General features: G+C 45.0%; 1 protein-coding gene across 1 annotated transcript in view; it reads left to right on the top strand.

Moving 5' to 3' along the window:
• The first annotated feature begins 875 nt into the window (after positions 1–875).
• The window catches only part of APPBP2 (amyloid beta precursor protein binding protein 2), a 38,597-nt gene continuing 23,782 nt past the window's right edge, over positions 876–15,690 (top strand). The window contains exon 1 of the mRNA XM_081844161.1: positions 876–1,084. Coding sequence (XP_081700287.1) covers positions 944–1,084 — 141 coding nt within the window. The 5' untranslated portion in view covers positions 876–943. The remainder of the gene's footprint in view (positions 1,085–15,690) is intronic.

The raw sequence follows: 15,690 nt of genomic DNA, 5'->3' as shown, positions 1-15,690 counted from the left end.
AATGTGCTTCCAAACTATAGAGAAGAATTTTGTTTTCGTTTTTTAAGAGTTAGCATTGCTGTTTTGTTTCTATTAAGAAAAACGGAACAATTCTGTTCTTTCATTTCTATTGTGAAAAATAAAACAATTGCTATTTTACTTTATTAAGAAAAACACAAGGGTTTTGTTTCGTTTTCAAAAGTTAAAGATGCATTTCTTTTAATGTTATGGGCGGGGGAGGAATAAAAGAAGTCACTTTGCTATTTTATTTTACTAAAAGAATTGAAAAAAGTCTTATTAAGTATACTTCTTCTTGTTGTTGTTGTTATTCCTGCAGGCACACTTCCACTGACTCCCGAGACAGACGGATGCCAACCATTTTTTAAAATTATGATTATGATTATGATTATGATTATTATTTCTTCATTAAAAGCAGCAGCAGTGAAAAGACCGCAGCCACCGGGTCACACGCCAGAGGAGAGAGAAGCAGCGCGAGACCCGCGGCCTCGGCCTTTCCCCTCAGGCCTCCTTCTCCCCTTCCTCGCGCTCCCTTCCTCCTTTTCCCTCCTTCCTCCCTTCCTCCCTTCCTTCCTTCCCTCCCTCCAAAGCGGCAGCGGCAGCAGCAGCGGCGACGGCGCCCCCAGCGGCTCCCTCCCGAGCAGGCCTCGCCCCGCCGCCGCGGCCTGAGGCGAAGCAGCTGCTGCCGCCGCCGCCTCAGCAGAGAAGGCGCTGAATCCCCCGTCGCCTCTCCTGGCTGGGAGGCGGAGCGAGCAGGAGGCCCCGAGCGAAGCAGCAGGCCGGCCCGAGCCCGGGAGCAGCGCCGGCGGGAGGCGGGCGAAGAGGCAGGCGTCGCCGCCGCCGCCGCCCCCGGCCTCCCTCCCTCTCTCTCTCTCTCTCTCTCTCTCTCCCTCTCCATCCACCCCTCCTCCGCCCGCCCGCCCGTCCCTCGCTCGGCACAGGCAAGATGGCGGCCGTGGAGCTGGAGTGGGTGCCCGAGACGCTCTACAACACCGCCATCTCGGCCGTGGTCGACAGCTACGGCCGGGCGCGCCGCAGGGACATCCGCTCCTTGCCCGAGAACATCCAGTTCGACGTCTATTACAAGGTGGGCAAGGCCGGCGCAGGGCCGGGCCGGGGGGGACGGACCCCGCCGTGGGGCTGAGGGGAGGAAGGGAAGGGGGCACCCCCTGGATTGTATTTGTGGTGGTGGGGGGGGGGGTCCACGCAAGGGCGGCAATCAGGCGCGCCTCTCTTTCCCCCACCCCCCTACCCTGGACCGCTTTCCCAATTGGGGGGGAAGGAAGATGGCTGCAGCCCAGCCCATTTTCGCCTCGGCCTTCCTTCTGCATCCAGCCACCCATTTCCCCAAACGGGAGCTTTTCCTTCTGCCGTCCGAGTGGACCCCCCCCCCGAGCCATGTCTCCCCCCCCTTGCTCCCAAAACTATTACTTGCGCCCCCTCCCGCTGTCAGATTTGGAACCCCCATCCTGATTTGTTTTGCTCAGGAAGCGTCCCAACAGTTTCTTTGCCCCGCTCTGTACATTTCAGAAGGGGGCTCTGCTTGCCACTCGCATTTTATTTGCAACCCACGCCCCAGAAATCTTGTTTTTGCCTATCGCCTCCGCCTGCTCCTTCAAATGGGGTTTGCACCCCCTTCTGAATGAACAGTATTTCAGAATTGGATTTGCTCGTGTAATAAACAACCACCGCCATCCTCTTTGCTTGTGCTCCCTCACTGTAGAATGTGGACCCTCAGAGAATCTATGTTGCTTATTTACCCCACTCCCCGTTATTTGGCTTTTTCTCTCCTTTACTGCAGAGCTTTCCCCGTGTAGAATCGCATTTTAGACCCCACCCTGAGTATTTTCACCATTTCTTGGAAGAATACTCACCATCATTATAGTACCTCTCCCTGTGATCTTTTTTTTTATTTTGCCCCTTGCAACTCACCCCCCCAAAAAAACCTTCTTTGCTGCCTTTTCCAGAATTTTCCTTCTCAAAAACTGACTGCCTCCCATTCCAGTTTTGCACACCCATCCTAGCAAATGCCCTGACACCCCCCAAAAAAATCCTTGATCCTTTCTTTTATTTGCTCTTCTTACCCTGTATGTAAGCACCCATTCTAGAATTTGCCCCGTAGAAAAAACTAGTATCTCTCTTTGCCCCACACCCCTTTCCTCCAGAACTTGGAAGAGATTTGTGTCAGATTTGGGGGGCACTTTCCAACCAGGCCTGTTGGGGCAGGGTGATGGTAGCAGTTAAGTCTGCATAGGAGCTTAAGATTGCAATCCTGACTCCACTTATCTGGGGGCAAATCCTGTTTAATTCAGCAGGACTTGCTTCTGAGTAGATGTGGTTAGGAGGATTGCACTATAAATGTGTAATTGATATCTCTCTCTCTCACCCTCGACTGCAGAGGATTAACTAGAGTACTGTTTGGTTGGAGTGGGGTGTCATAATCAGCACTGCTGTGGCTATGTGTTTCCAGCGTTGGTGTTTTTCTTGAGAGTGTAGAATGCTTTGTAATACAGTGATGTTGGATTACGCTGTCTTGCCTAGACTCTATTGGGAGCAATAGAGAGAGATTTGTGTTCCTCACCTCACTTCGGTTTGTAGAACTGGGGTGCTGAAGAAAATAAGGATTTATTCTCTCTCAAGGTTCTCATGACAGCTGGAGTTCTTAATCAAAAGCACGCTTTTAACATAAAGACTGCATGCTTTTTGTTTTTCCTAAAATCGCCATCTCAAGTTAGTTTTATTGCTATTTGTTTTGCCATCCAGTTACCGTAAATATTCAAAGTGGTCCTTTGAAAATGTGAACTTGATAGATCAAGGGCAAGTCGAAGGATGCCTGGTATTTTCCTAGAGTTTGTATTCTATAAGCTGCTCTGGGTTGCGTTTAGAGTCTCCGCTTCCATCATTCTTCGATGTTAATCTTATTGTTTGTTGTAGAGCAAATTGCTCTGTGGTGTTTATCCAGTGTTCTTTAAAAGACAAAGAAAAGTAATACTCATTATGGGTCTATTCTTGATAGTGGAAAAACAGGTCCAACTTCCACCTGCACATTTTGGGGTGGTGGGTATACTGGCGTGTGTCCCTGCTTCTTAAGAAGGCAGAAAGAGTAATACCATATTTTTCGCCCCATAGGGCGCACCTTGTTTTTGTGGGGGGGAAATTAAGAAAAAAAAAATCCCCCCCCAGGGGCTGAGGCGGGGGAAGCCCGAGCTTCCCCCGACCCCAGCCCCCAGAACAGGCTGCTATCCGCAAGCCTAGGGAGCCCGGCGGGAAGTCACGCCGGTCTCCCCAGGCTTGCGGAGAGCTGCCCGGAGCGCGCTTCTCAGCGCGCCCTGGGCTTCGGGATGCAGACAGCTCTCCGGAAGCCTGGGGAGACCGGCGTGACTTCGCGCCGGGCTCCCATGGCTTGTGGAGAGCTTCCTTAAGCCTGGAGAGCGAGAGGGGTCGGTGCTCGCTCTCCAGGCTTCAGCGAAAGCCTGCATTCGCCCCATGGGACGCACACACATTTCCCCTTTATTTTTGGAAAAGTGCGTCCTATGGGGCGAAAAATACGGTAATTGATTCCATCCCTACCTTCCCAAGCCTTAGCATATGAGAATCGTTTTCCATTCCTTCTGTATGTGAGCTTTTAAAAAGGTGTCTTGATAAAAGGCACCCCCCCCACTTTCATCATTGACCTAGTCTAGAAGGACAATCAAACAGGAACAGCACTGTAATGGGATCCATTTAAGTCACTTCCAGATACCCTCTACCTTAGATATTGGGGGGGAGCCATTTAAATATTCACATTTTAGCCACTGAATGGGCAAAGCTTTTTGTTCAAGGGAGGCTTTTCACTCAGCATATCTATACAAGAGAATCTTAGTTTCTGCAAAAGGCACCCCTCCGAAAGAAAGTAGTATATATTTATTTGTACGCTGCCTTTTTCCTTGACGAGACTCAAGGCATCTTATAGATAAAAATAAGAACTGCTAAAACATAGAAAAATCAATCAAACATAGAATGAAATGGAGATTAAAGCTGTCCCTTGATAGGATAGAGCTGCTGCATTTGGAAATGCAAGGATGAGCCTTGTCAAAGGCAGGGAAATCTGCAAACGTGTATGTTGGCTGGAGTTCATATATCATAACCCCATTTATGTCATAGAATCATTGAACCGTAGACTTGGAAGGGACCATAAGGATCATTTTGTTCAACTCCCTGCAATGCAGGAATCTTTTGTCCAACACAGGGCTCAAACTCATGACCCTAAGATTAAGATTTTTATTCTGTTCTGACTGAGCTATCCCAGTTGAGGAAAGCTGTGAATGCTAAGTGGGCATTTCAGCAGGGTTCATTGCTTTCATCTACACCAGGAATGGGAAACCTTTGGTCCTCCAGGTGTTGCTGAACTGCAACTCCCATCAGTCCCAGCAAATGTGGCCAGCAGCCTAGGGTGATGGGAGTTGCAGTTCAGCAACATCTGGAGGGCCAAAGGTTCCCAACCCTTGTTTTAGATTAATTTATGATCATACAGCTGGGATAGCCAAGTAATTCATTTGCTATCCTCTTGCGGCAGGCAGTGGTCCAGTTTCTGAGCCATGAATTGAGGTGAGACAGTGGATAGAGGAACTTGTCACTGAGCAAGGGAAATCAGACCAGATGCCCTTCCAGCCCCATTCCATTTGATGTGTATCTCCTGATAGTTACTCATGAGTGATGTACACTTTTAACTGTATTTGTGAATGACGCTGTCACCTAGGAGAAAGTATGCCACAGTTCAGATTCCTAGTTCTTCTCATAATGATGGCCTTGAGCAAGGTATTTTGTCACATCTCTGCTTGTGATCTGAAGGACATTTCAGAGGAACTTCCCAAACCATATCACAGAAGTTACTGGCCCACAAAATAATGTTAATAGAACTCACAGCTCTGGAAGGGGGGGGGGAGAGAAACCATCTTCCTTCTCACTTACAAAAGTTTGTTTGCTTTAATCCCTGGTGATTGTTCTGACTCACCAAATGGCTATTTATAGGCCTGATTTTTAAAATGTGTATTTTCTACCACTCTCATTATTTCCATATTAGTGTCCGGATTGTTTTTCCATGGATAATTCTTTTTCTGCACTTTTAAAAGTAAGAATTTCAGAATACATGCATTGCTTCCACAGTCTTCTGGCTGCATATATTCATAGAATGACAAATGCAGATTCCAAGATGTCTGCAAGACTCACTGCTGTTACCCAGCCTGTGGTGTAGTTCACATAAATCCAGCATTTTAGGGCACTGACTATTCTTTACATGTCTACTCAGAAATAAGCCCCAGTGAGTTCATTGGGTTTTTCTTCCAGGTTACGAATGTATAGAATTGCATCCTGAGTCGCAAGCACTTTTTTCAGCCATAAGCCCAAATCCTTGAGCCTGATTTGAAAATGAAGCTGGTTCACAATGTCACATCTAGGGTGCTGTGCAGAATACATACCTAATGCATGTGTTTACAAGAACATCACAGGCTGCTCATTCGCTACTGAGCCATGTACATGATTCTGGGAAGTAATAGTGCCACTGTATTCTGCTCTGGTCAGACCTCACCTGGAGTACTGTGTCCAGTTCTGGGCACCACAGTTCAAGAAGGACACTGACAAACTGGAACGTGTCCAGAGGAGGGCAACCAAAATGGTCAAAGGCCTGGAAACGATGCCTTATGAGGAACAGATAAGGGAGCTGGGCATGTTTAGCCTGGAGAAGAGGAGGTTAAGGGGTGATATGATAGCCATGTTCAAATATATAAAAGGATGTCACATAGAGGAGGGAGAAAGGTTGTTTTCTGCTGCTCCAGAGAAGCGGACACGGAGCAATGGTTCCAAACTAGAAGAAAGAAGATTCCACCTAAACATTAGGAAGAACTTCCTGACAGTAAGAGCTGTTTGACAGTGGAATTTGCTGCCAAGGAGTGTGGTGGAGTCTCCTTCTTTGGAGGTCTTTAAGCAGAGGCTTGACAACCATATGTCAGGAGTGCTCTGATGGTGTTTCCTGCTTGGCAGGGGGTTGGACTCGATGGCCCTTGTGGTCTCTTCCAACTCTATGATTCTATGATTCTATTCTGTTATTAACATCCAAAATCATGAAGAACTTCAGACCAAAACACCTAGGACACCATATTCCCCTGAACGCACCCAGTTGATCATTACGGTCATTGGAAGAGGTCCTACTGGCTATGTCATGGCTAGCAGATCAAGTGACAGCGTGGAAAGCAAACTTCTTGAAATGGCACCAACCCCCTGCCATACAATTTGAAAGGCATTGACAGTGATGTGTTTGGGGCACCTACTGAAAACGTACTTGGGCATTTCCTGACCATTTTTAGATGGCACACCTCAGTTTTTGTTTTACCTTTTAGCACTTTGCTTTAGTGTCTCGATCCTTTCCCAACATAACTCTGCTGAAGAGCATCTGGTTTGCAAAAGGTTCCAGCCTGGCATCTCCAGGTAGTCCTGAGAATGTCCCCAGTTTGAAACCCTGCAGAGCTGCTGCCAGTCAGTGTAGACAGTACTGGACTAGATGTACCAAGGGTCTGACTCCTTATAAAGCAGCTGTCTATGCTCCTATGATTCTTATGGATGGTACATATTTGCATTTTGTTTATATCCTAGCCTTTTCATTTTATGGTTTTTACTTTGTAAACCATTTAAGAGATTGCCTCCACCCAGGGAATATCTTGAGGAATAGCAGTCTATTGTAAAGCTATCATACTCATCTCTCCATTAGACATTTAGACATCCCTTCCCATACTTCTAGTCTGATATATGTAATGTTTGTTCATTAACTTAGGTCATCTGTGATACAGCAAGTGGTATGGATTCTGAATCCTTGTTTAATCAAATTTATGTACAAGTTTCCCCAAATCACTGGTGGTTTCTCTTGTGTCCCAAAGGTTTCATAATGATCTTAATAAGTACTAAAAGCTATTTCATTTTTTAAAAAAGAAAGTTTTATATATTAAACGCTCATTAAATTTATTAAACAAATGCCTGTGTATTAAGACACCATAATAGCCTATATTCCCCTGTAATGTTTATATTTTAAGGAAACAAATGAAGGAACTGAAAACTCTTAACATACTAATTTAACCTCAGTGAGTAGTCACTGGGGATAAGTCATCTGGGAGCAATGTTAATATGCAACTTTGCAATTGTCCAGTGCAGCTAGTATTGCATTTATCCCTTTATGTAACAATTTGGTATTTTTGAAACAGAGGCAAGGTGGTGGTTAGGGCTGGGTGACAACTGGTTTTCAGCATTGTGATATATCACCAGCTAAACATCGCAATATATCAATATACTATATCACAATATCTGAAATAAGGAAGGAACTATGCAGAGACGAACAGGACAATGTCCTGGCAACTGCTACTACTTATGGGTCTAAAACTGATAAATGCTGATATTATCAGTCACCTCATGGTCACTTTCAGCAGCAGGCAAGCCTGAGACTTTTGGTTTTGGGCTTGGCTACCAAATGGTGGCATTCAGGACACCCCAGAGTACGGTGATGAGTCATAGAGAATACAGATAATCTGAGACTGCCAGCAGGCCTACTAGGCAGCAGAAGCCTCACCATGACACAGCCTGCGAGGCCTTGTTGTGGTGGCAGTAGTGGTGGCCTGCAAGGCCTCGTGGCAGTGGCAAAAGTGGTGACAGCCTGCAAGGCCTTGTTGTGGTGGCAGCAGTGGTGGCCTGTAAGGCTTTGTGGCAGTGGCAAAAGTGGTGGTGGCCTTGCGGTGGTAGCAGACTCTGAAAAAACATAATAGTATAGCTTATACTCTTAGATCACTGTGTTTGATTCCACTTCTTACTGAGCTAAGGCTGTGTACACACCATACATTTAAAGCACATTACCACTCCCAAATAATCCTGAGAACTGCAGTTTGTGAAGGGTTTTGTAGCTTGCAGGTGGCGCTGTGGTTTAAACCACTGAGCCTAGGGCTTGCCTGCCGGAAGGTCAGTGGTTCGAATCCCCGTGATGGGGTGAGCTCCCGTTGCTCCGTCCCAGCTCCTGCCAACCTAGCAGTTCGAAAGCACGTCAAAGTGCAAGTAGATAAATAGGTACTGCGCCGGTGGGAAGGTAAACGGCGTTTCCATGTGCTGCTCTGGTTCGCCAGAAGCGGCTTAGTCATGCTGGCCACATGACCCAGAATCTGTCTGTGGACAAACACCGGCTCCCTCAGCCTATAGAGCCAGATGAGCACGCAACCCCAGAATCGTCCATGACTGGACCTAATGATCGGGGGTAGCTTTACCTTTACCTTTAAGGGGTAAACTACAATTCCCAGTATTCTTATTTGTGGGGAGTCCTGTGCTCTACATGCATGGCGTATTTGCAGGCTGCATCGTCAGTTGAAACACACTTGTTGCCTATTGTATTTACAGGTGAGGAGGCTAAATGAGGAGGCCGCCTCCAAATTGAGTCCCTACAGGAGCTTTTTCTCAAAATTTAAAGTGGCTAGTCTAAGGACTTTTTTATTTTTATTTTAAAAAATGAATAGCTTTATGTGTTACTTGGCCCATAGCATAGGTTTTAGTTCCCCATGTGTTGTTGGCCTATCTGAGCTTTGCTGAAACTTACTGAGTAAGCTCTCTTGGTGTGCTGGCTGGATTGCATCTTTAATGTGCTGCAGTGCAAACTATTTACAAGGCCTTGTATTTCTTTCCATAATACAAACAGCAACAGGTAGGAGAGCAGGGGCAATAATGCAGAGCCCTCCTGATGGTTTGAGCTCCAACTCCCATTATCACTGACCAAAGGCCACGCTGGCTGGAGCTGATGAAAGCTGTAGTTCGGAAGATCTGGAAGGCAGCAGGTTGGGGGAAATGATTTAGAAAATCATACTACAAGATGTGGTTTGGTGCAGGATTGATTTGATTTATATCAAATTGATTTAAATCACGGTTTAAATCACAATTTAAATCTTGACTTTTTTCACACACTAATACCACATCCTGAAGAATTGTATCAATCACATTTTATCTGTGCAATTGGAATGAATTTCAGGAAGCAGAATGCTTTTTCTATGCAGCCTGAGCAGGAGCAGGGAAGAATGTTATAGTTTTTTGTAGCTTGTCTTCACTTACCCTGCCACCTTACTTACAGTTGTGAAGAAAAAGAGGTAGGATAAAATAGAAGGGACAGTCCACATATTGGCCTATTCCTATCCCTTTTCCTTAATGGTGACACAGACCATTCATAACTTAAGAATATTCTTCACAACTATGAGCAGGGTGGTGAGGTAAATGAAGACAAGCTACAACAATTAACTATAACATTGTTCACTGCTTCTTCTCAGGTTGCACAGAAAAAACATTTTACTTCCTGAAGTCCATTTCAGTTGCCCAAGAATGGCAACAAGACTTTCCGTTTTGGTGACTACAACCTTGGTTTAAGGAGCCATTTGGTGCCTACCTTATATATCTGAGTTTGTAACAATGCATGCCCCTTAATTTCAAGGAGTTGGCTCTGAGTAGGGCTAGCCTTGGATACATGTCCAAGCACAATTAGATGGCTTGAAAGTAGTTTGTTGTTTTGGTTATGCTTCTTCCATGTTCTTCATGTTTTGGATTTGCCTGGTGCCCACATGGGGGAAGTATATAGCCACGTATCTTATTGTCGTGTGAAAATTAGTGGAATTACCTGTTTTTCCAAAATTGCAGCAGGTAGTTTAAATTTCTGGGAACCAATACCATGTGATAGCTAAGAGTTCTGCAGCGCTATAAACATTTTATTTTGGCATATCTTTTAGTCAACTGTTTAGCAGATGCATGGATTGTTACCTGCATTTGGCATGTACACGGGTGTCAAGGGGAAATTTGGAAAACAGTGGCATCAAGAGGCCATAGAATGTGGGGGCATGATTTACCGAAAGTACGCAAAATAAAGGGCATCACTTCAGCCTACCCCCCCACAGCATTTATTTCCCCCTGCAACCATTTCTTTCATTGACATCAGTCCCAATTCTTCAGATTCATGACCAGTTTATGTAGCTGTAGAGAAGGGATGTGGAAGCTGTGGTCCTCGAGATGTTCTTAGGATTATGTCTGCGATCATCCTTCACTATTGGCCGTGTTGGCTGAGGCTGTTGGGACTCTGACAACATCTGGAGGGCCACATATATGCCTCTAGGGCAGCCTTTCTCAACCTGTGGGTCCCCAGATGTTGTTGAACTACAACTCCCATCACCCCTAGCTAGCAAGGCCAGAGCTCAGGGATGATGGGAGTTGTAGTCCAACAACATCTGGGGACCCACAGGTTGAGAGCCGTTGCTCTAGGGGAAGCCCACAAGCAGACCCTGAGTGTAACAGCCCCCTCTCCCCTCCTGCGGTTTCCAGCAACTGGCATTCAGAAGCACCCTTGCTTCCTCCAAGGTGGCTTTCACCTCTGGAAGCTAAGGCCCGAAAAAGACCCAATATGGAGGCCAAATGGCCAAAATATTGGGAAATACTGGAAAAAGATGGAGACAATTGGAAATTGCAGAGTTTGGAGAAAATGAAGGATAAGGTGCGAGACTGGTTACATTACGCTCAGATTAAAGAAGTTTTTAAAAATGACAAAAAGTTAGGGTTTCAGGTGGAGAAATCGAAGTTAGAAACAGAATTGTTAGAACCAAAGACTAAGGTACTATCTAGAATGTATAACTTGCTGTTAAAATGGAATACACAAGACGAAATGGTTAAATCGGCTATGATAAAGTGGGCGCAGGACATTGGGCATAACATTATGTTTGAGGATTGGGAAAGGTTGTGGACCACTGGGCTGAACTTCACCGCATGTAATGCTCTGAAGGAAAATATAATGAAAATGATATATAGATGGTACATGACCCCAGTCAAACTTGCCAAAATATACCATTCGTCTGATAATAAATGTTGGAAATGTAAAGAAAATGAAGGAACATTCTTTCACCTCTGGTGGACATGCCCTAAGGTGAAGGCCTTCTGGGAAATGATATATAATGAGCTGAAAAAGGTATTTAAGTATACCTTCACTAAGAAACCAGAGGCTTTCCTCCTGGGTATTGTCGGCCAGAAGGTGCTAAAGAAGGACCGAACATTCTTTATGTACGCAACAACGGCAGCAAGGATACTCATCGCAAAAAACTGGAAAACTCAAGATCTACCCACACTGGAAGAGTGGCAGATGCAGCTGATGGACTATATGCAACTGGCCGAGATGACTGGCAGAATCCGAGACCTGGGAGAAGAGAAGATGGAGGAAGACTGGAAGAAATTTAAGATGTATCTACAAAAACATTGTAATCTGGCTGAATGTTAAGAAGGATGCTAGGTTATAAAAAATCGGCCACCACTAAATTAGAATTAAAATTTGATGATAAGTGAGACTAAAGAAAATATAAAAATTTTTGGAAGAATTGCTAGATCATATTTGAATGACTGGACATGAGATTTGTAAACAAGTTGATAATTTGTTTGGAAAAAACTTTTAACGATGTAAATGGGAGCGGGAGACGTGAGGGAGTCCAAAGAAGTGATGAAACTATGTTTGCGACAGAAGTAAGATTGTTTATTATTTGTGCATTTATATTTAAAAACTTTAATAAATATTTTTTTAAAAAAAAAACAGAAGCACCCTTGCTTCCAACAGGAACATAGTCATGGGGGTTAGTAATCACAGATAGCTTTATTCTCCATGGTTGGCATCTGGGTGGCCACTGTGAGACCAGGATGCTGGACCAGATGGGCTACTGGCCTGATCCAGCAGGCTGTTCCTTATGTTCTTATCCACAAGCAGCTGCCTGACCTTTCTTGGAAATTGGTTATTCAGTGAGGTGGACTTTCATTCTGACCCAATTCTTAGTGATGCATATTTGGACTGGCCATTTCACTGAGCCTCTTCCTCAGGCAGCTAAATGGATTTCCTTTTGTACATGTTATCTTTGTTTCTCCAGCAAGAGACAGAGGGAAAAAAATATTTTCAAATTATGACTAGGACATCGCAAAGGAATTATATGGTGGGTTTTTTTTAAAAAAAATCTGGCAGGATTACAGTGCTGCATACAAATTATCTGAAAAGGCAACACTATATTAGGGAAGGAGAAGCAAAAACAATCCGAGAGAGGATTTCATGTCGTTCTTTTACTCTGGGATAACAAGATGGAGTAACAATTTAAGGTCTTTAATCCTGTAGTGAAGTCAGTAAGACCTTTTTTACTGAGCGTTTCATTTGGAACAAGGAGCTCCAGTGAAACACTTAATATTGCACACTGAAGGAATTTTTCTTTAGTAGTTTTGTTTCTTCCTCTTTCTCCTAGGGAGCATCCACTTTGTATGCATCTCATTCCATGTGGGGGGGGGGTGTCCAGGTGGTCTCCTGAATAGATGCTGGCCAGACTCCCTACATACATGGGTTGGACTCGATGGCCCTTGTGGTCTCTTCCAACTCTATGATTCTATGATTCATATTCATGTCCCACTTGCCTATTAGGCCTGGGCAAAATATTGATATATCGCCCAGGACTGCTATGAAGAGCAGACCGCGATGTTTGCTTCAGTCAGCGGTATATTGCTGGTGAAACCGCCACTGCTCCTGAGTCCCTCTGCTAGCAGCATCTTCTGTAGGGAGACAGTAGTTCCTCCTTAGTTGGGGAGGGGGAACCTTCCCTATCCTCAGCTAAGCTGTTCAAACAAGCTGCATTGTCCCAGTCTGTGAGTACCTGGGTGAAACCACCTCAGCTCTTGCTGTGTGAGCTGGGGCAGTTTCACCCGGTGCCCAGCATGCAGAGGCCAATGCAGTTTCTTTTCTCAACATTGCGGTATATCGCCAAACCGTGGTGATACACCGCGATGTTGAAAAGCTGATATTGCCCAGCCCTGCTGCCAATAGCGCGCCAACCATGTATTTCGCAGCTGAGTGTAAGTAAATAAATCATCCCATGTGCTCCTATGTATGCAAGGCTTCTGGGCTGGGTCACTGATCCAACATTGGCATTAGAAAAGGGAAATTAAGACCTTTGCATACCATTAGGAGGAGTCGCCAAAGACACACCATTAAAAAGCAGCAGCATTTCTTCCAAAAATAAGATTGGGGTAATGGGCTTAGGAGGCGACCTGTCGAATCCCTGCAAATCCATTGCGAATCACTACTAAATCAGAACTGATTTTGTAAGCTGCTCTGAAAAGCCTTTTAGCTACTGGGCATGGTATAAATGCAGCTACATCATGACTCTTTAGTAGAGGGTCATTAGTCCGTCCATGTTTTGCTTGTCTGCTGAAGGAGTGAAGATTCCTCCTGCCACTGGATCCTTCCCCCCCCCCCCAAGAACTTTTGAGTTCACTTTCCGCATGTATGTCCCCTTGCCCTGTTCACATTCTGCCTGTGGTGTAGTGGTTAAGAGGGTTGGACTACTAGGATCTAGGGAAACCAGATTTCAAATCCCCACTGGGTCTTGAACCTCTTGCTGGGTTACCTTGGGGGCCATTCTCAGTCTCCTGGCCTACACTACCTCATGGGGTTGTTGTGAGGATACAGTAGAGCAGGGAAAAGGGAAAACCATCAATCTACGCCATCTCAAGCTCCTTGGAAGAGAGGTCGGATGTAAATGTAATAATAATAGTAATATTTTAAATAGCCTTCAATTTACCCATATGGTATGTGCTCCTTCAAGTGGTGGGAAGTTCCAGGGGCTGCATGGCCTAGGTTTGGTTTCTTTTGGAGGTGAGGACAGGGCACCGAAGGCTTAATGTCACTGGGAGGGGGGGAATTATGTGGTTTATTTACAAAAGGCAGGTAGCATATGCTCTCCTCCTGGGCAGCGGATCCCATACCTCCCATCTGATATCCACCAAGGGACCCTTTGCACACCAAGCTGCTTCTCACTTTTAGCTCCTATCTGTTCCATTAACTGCCCTTTTTGTGTTCGTTCTCTCTCTCTCTCTCTCTCTCTCTCTCTCTCTCTCTCTCTCTGTGTGTGTGTGTGTGTGTGTGTGTGGCTTGTGTCCTTGTTCTCTCTCTCACCTACACCAACTCACACCCTTCTCCTTAGCCAGGGATGTCATCATCTCCAAACACTTTAATCATAGATAAAGCTATTAATGACCACCAGCCTTAAAGACTATATTCTGTCTCCACTGTCAGAGGCAGTGCAGCTTTGAATGTCAGTTGCTGGGAATCACAGGTGGAGAGACTTGCTGTTGCGCTCAGGTCCTGCTTGTGGTCTTCCCTCGGGGACATCTGGTTGGCCACTGTGAGGACAGAATGCTGGACTAGATGGGCCTTTGGTCTGATTCAGCTGGGCTCTTCTGATGGTCTTCTGATGGTGTTTTCACTCTGCGCATCCCAGGGAAATCTCTTTTCTAAGGAACCATCTTCTAACAATTAGCTCCCAGACAGATTAAAAAACACAGAAGTAGCCATGTTACGTCTGTTGCAGCAAAAACAGCAAAGAACCTTTTGGCACCTTAAAGATTTACCAGATTTTGGTATAATATTTTGTGGGTCAGAGTCCACCTCACAATATGCATGAAGAATAATCCCCAAGTACAGGTGTGGTGGAGGACTATAAAGTAGTGAGATCAGAGGGAAATGCAAAGCAAATTGTGCAGATAGTGACAACTCAGTTAGTGCCACTGCGCATGCAAAGTAAGCACAGTCACCCTATATTACCGCAGTGATAGGTGATAAAACTGTCAACTTGGCAGTGCTGAGTTGGTTAACACCTACAGAACCATAAAGAGACTATAAAGAACCATAAAGGCAGAAGATTTCTAATTGTGGCCTGCAAGTTCCATGCAGCTCTGCAGAACGATTGTGAGACATTCAGGAATATCTGGAACTGTATACTGATTTATTGTTTTTTCCTGATGACTGAGATGGAGGCTGTTTTGAACAGGGTTGGAGTTACCAAACCAGCTAATAAGACTGATTAAGGGACCAACCATATTTACTCAGAGTAGACCCAATTAAATTAAATTAGTCATATTTAGTTGTGCCCTTTAGTGTCACCAAGTCCACTCTGAATAGAACCTATTGATTTTCATGATATAGACCGATGCAGACTGCTAATCTGTCCCTTAAAAGCTACCAGTTAAAGGGACAGCAGTCTGGGCTAGTCCTGGGTCTGTGATTTTCACAAGAGGGGGCTGCTTTTTGTGATAATCTTGGAATGCAAGATAAAAGTTCAATAAGTTGTTTACAAAACTGTGAAGTTTGAGAATAGCTGCTTAAAGGCAAGCCCACAGTGATATTCCAATACATAGTGATAATCTCACCCAGAATAACTGAGTAGAACTTTTGTGTTAAAGCAGAATGGGATGTGGAACAAGAGCATGGCTCCCTGAGAATAAGAAACTATATTGGACTTCTTTAATGAAACCAACAACTCAAGAGTTCTTCTGAACCTTTACCTTTAGATTCTATCCACACTGGCCAAAAATGGGGAAAGATTGATACCCACTTTTAGATTCCCCAATATGGGAGTTCACGAGGTTTTCTGTTTTATACAGAGTGGTTTGGAACCCAAAGCGCAAAGATCAAAGCGGGTAGAGAGCATAGAGTGACTCAGAAACGGAATGGAGTTTTAAAAAACATGCACATAGCAGGTGAACATGTATACTGACTGGAATTGCTCCTGGAACCATCACAAAGTAGACTGTGAGCTGCTCAAATCTTGTCTACACCACGAACTACCGGGTAGATTTTTGGCAAGGTGA

Source organism: Podarcis erhardii (assembly GCF_964252035.2).
Source record: "Podarcis erhardii genome assembly, chromosome: 16".
NCBI lineage: Eukaryota > Metazoa > Chordata > Lepidosauria > Squamata > Lacertidae > Podarcis > Podarcis erhardii.
The sequence above is the reverse complement of the archived record's forward strand: the minus strand, read 5'-3'. Positions and strand labels throughout refer to the sequence as shown.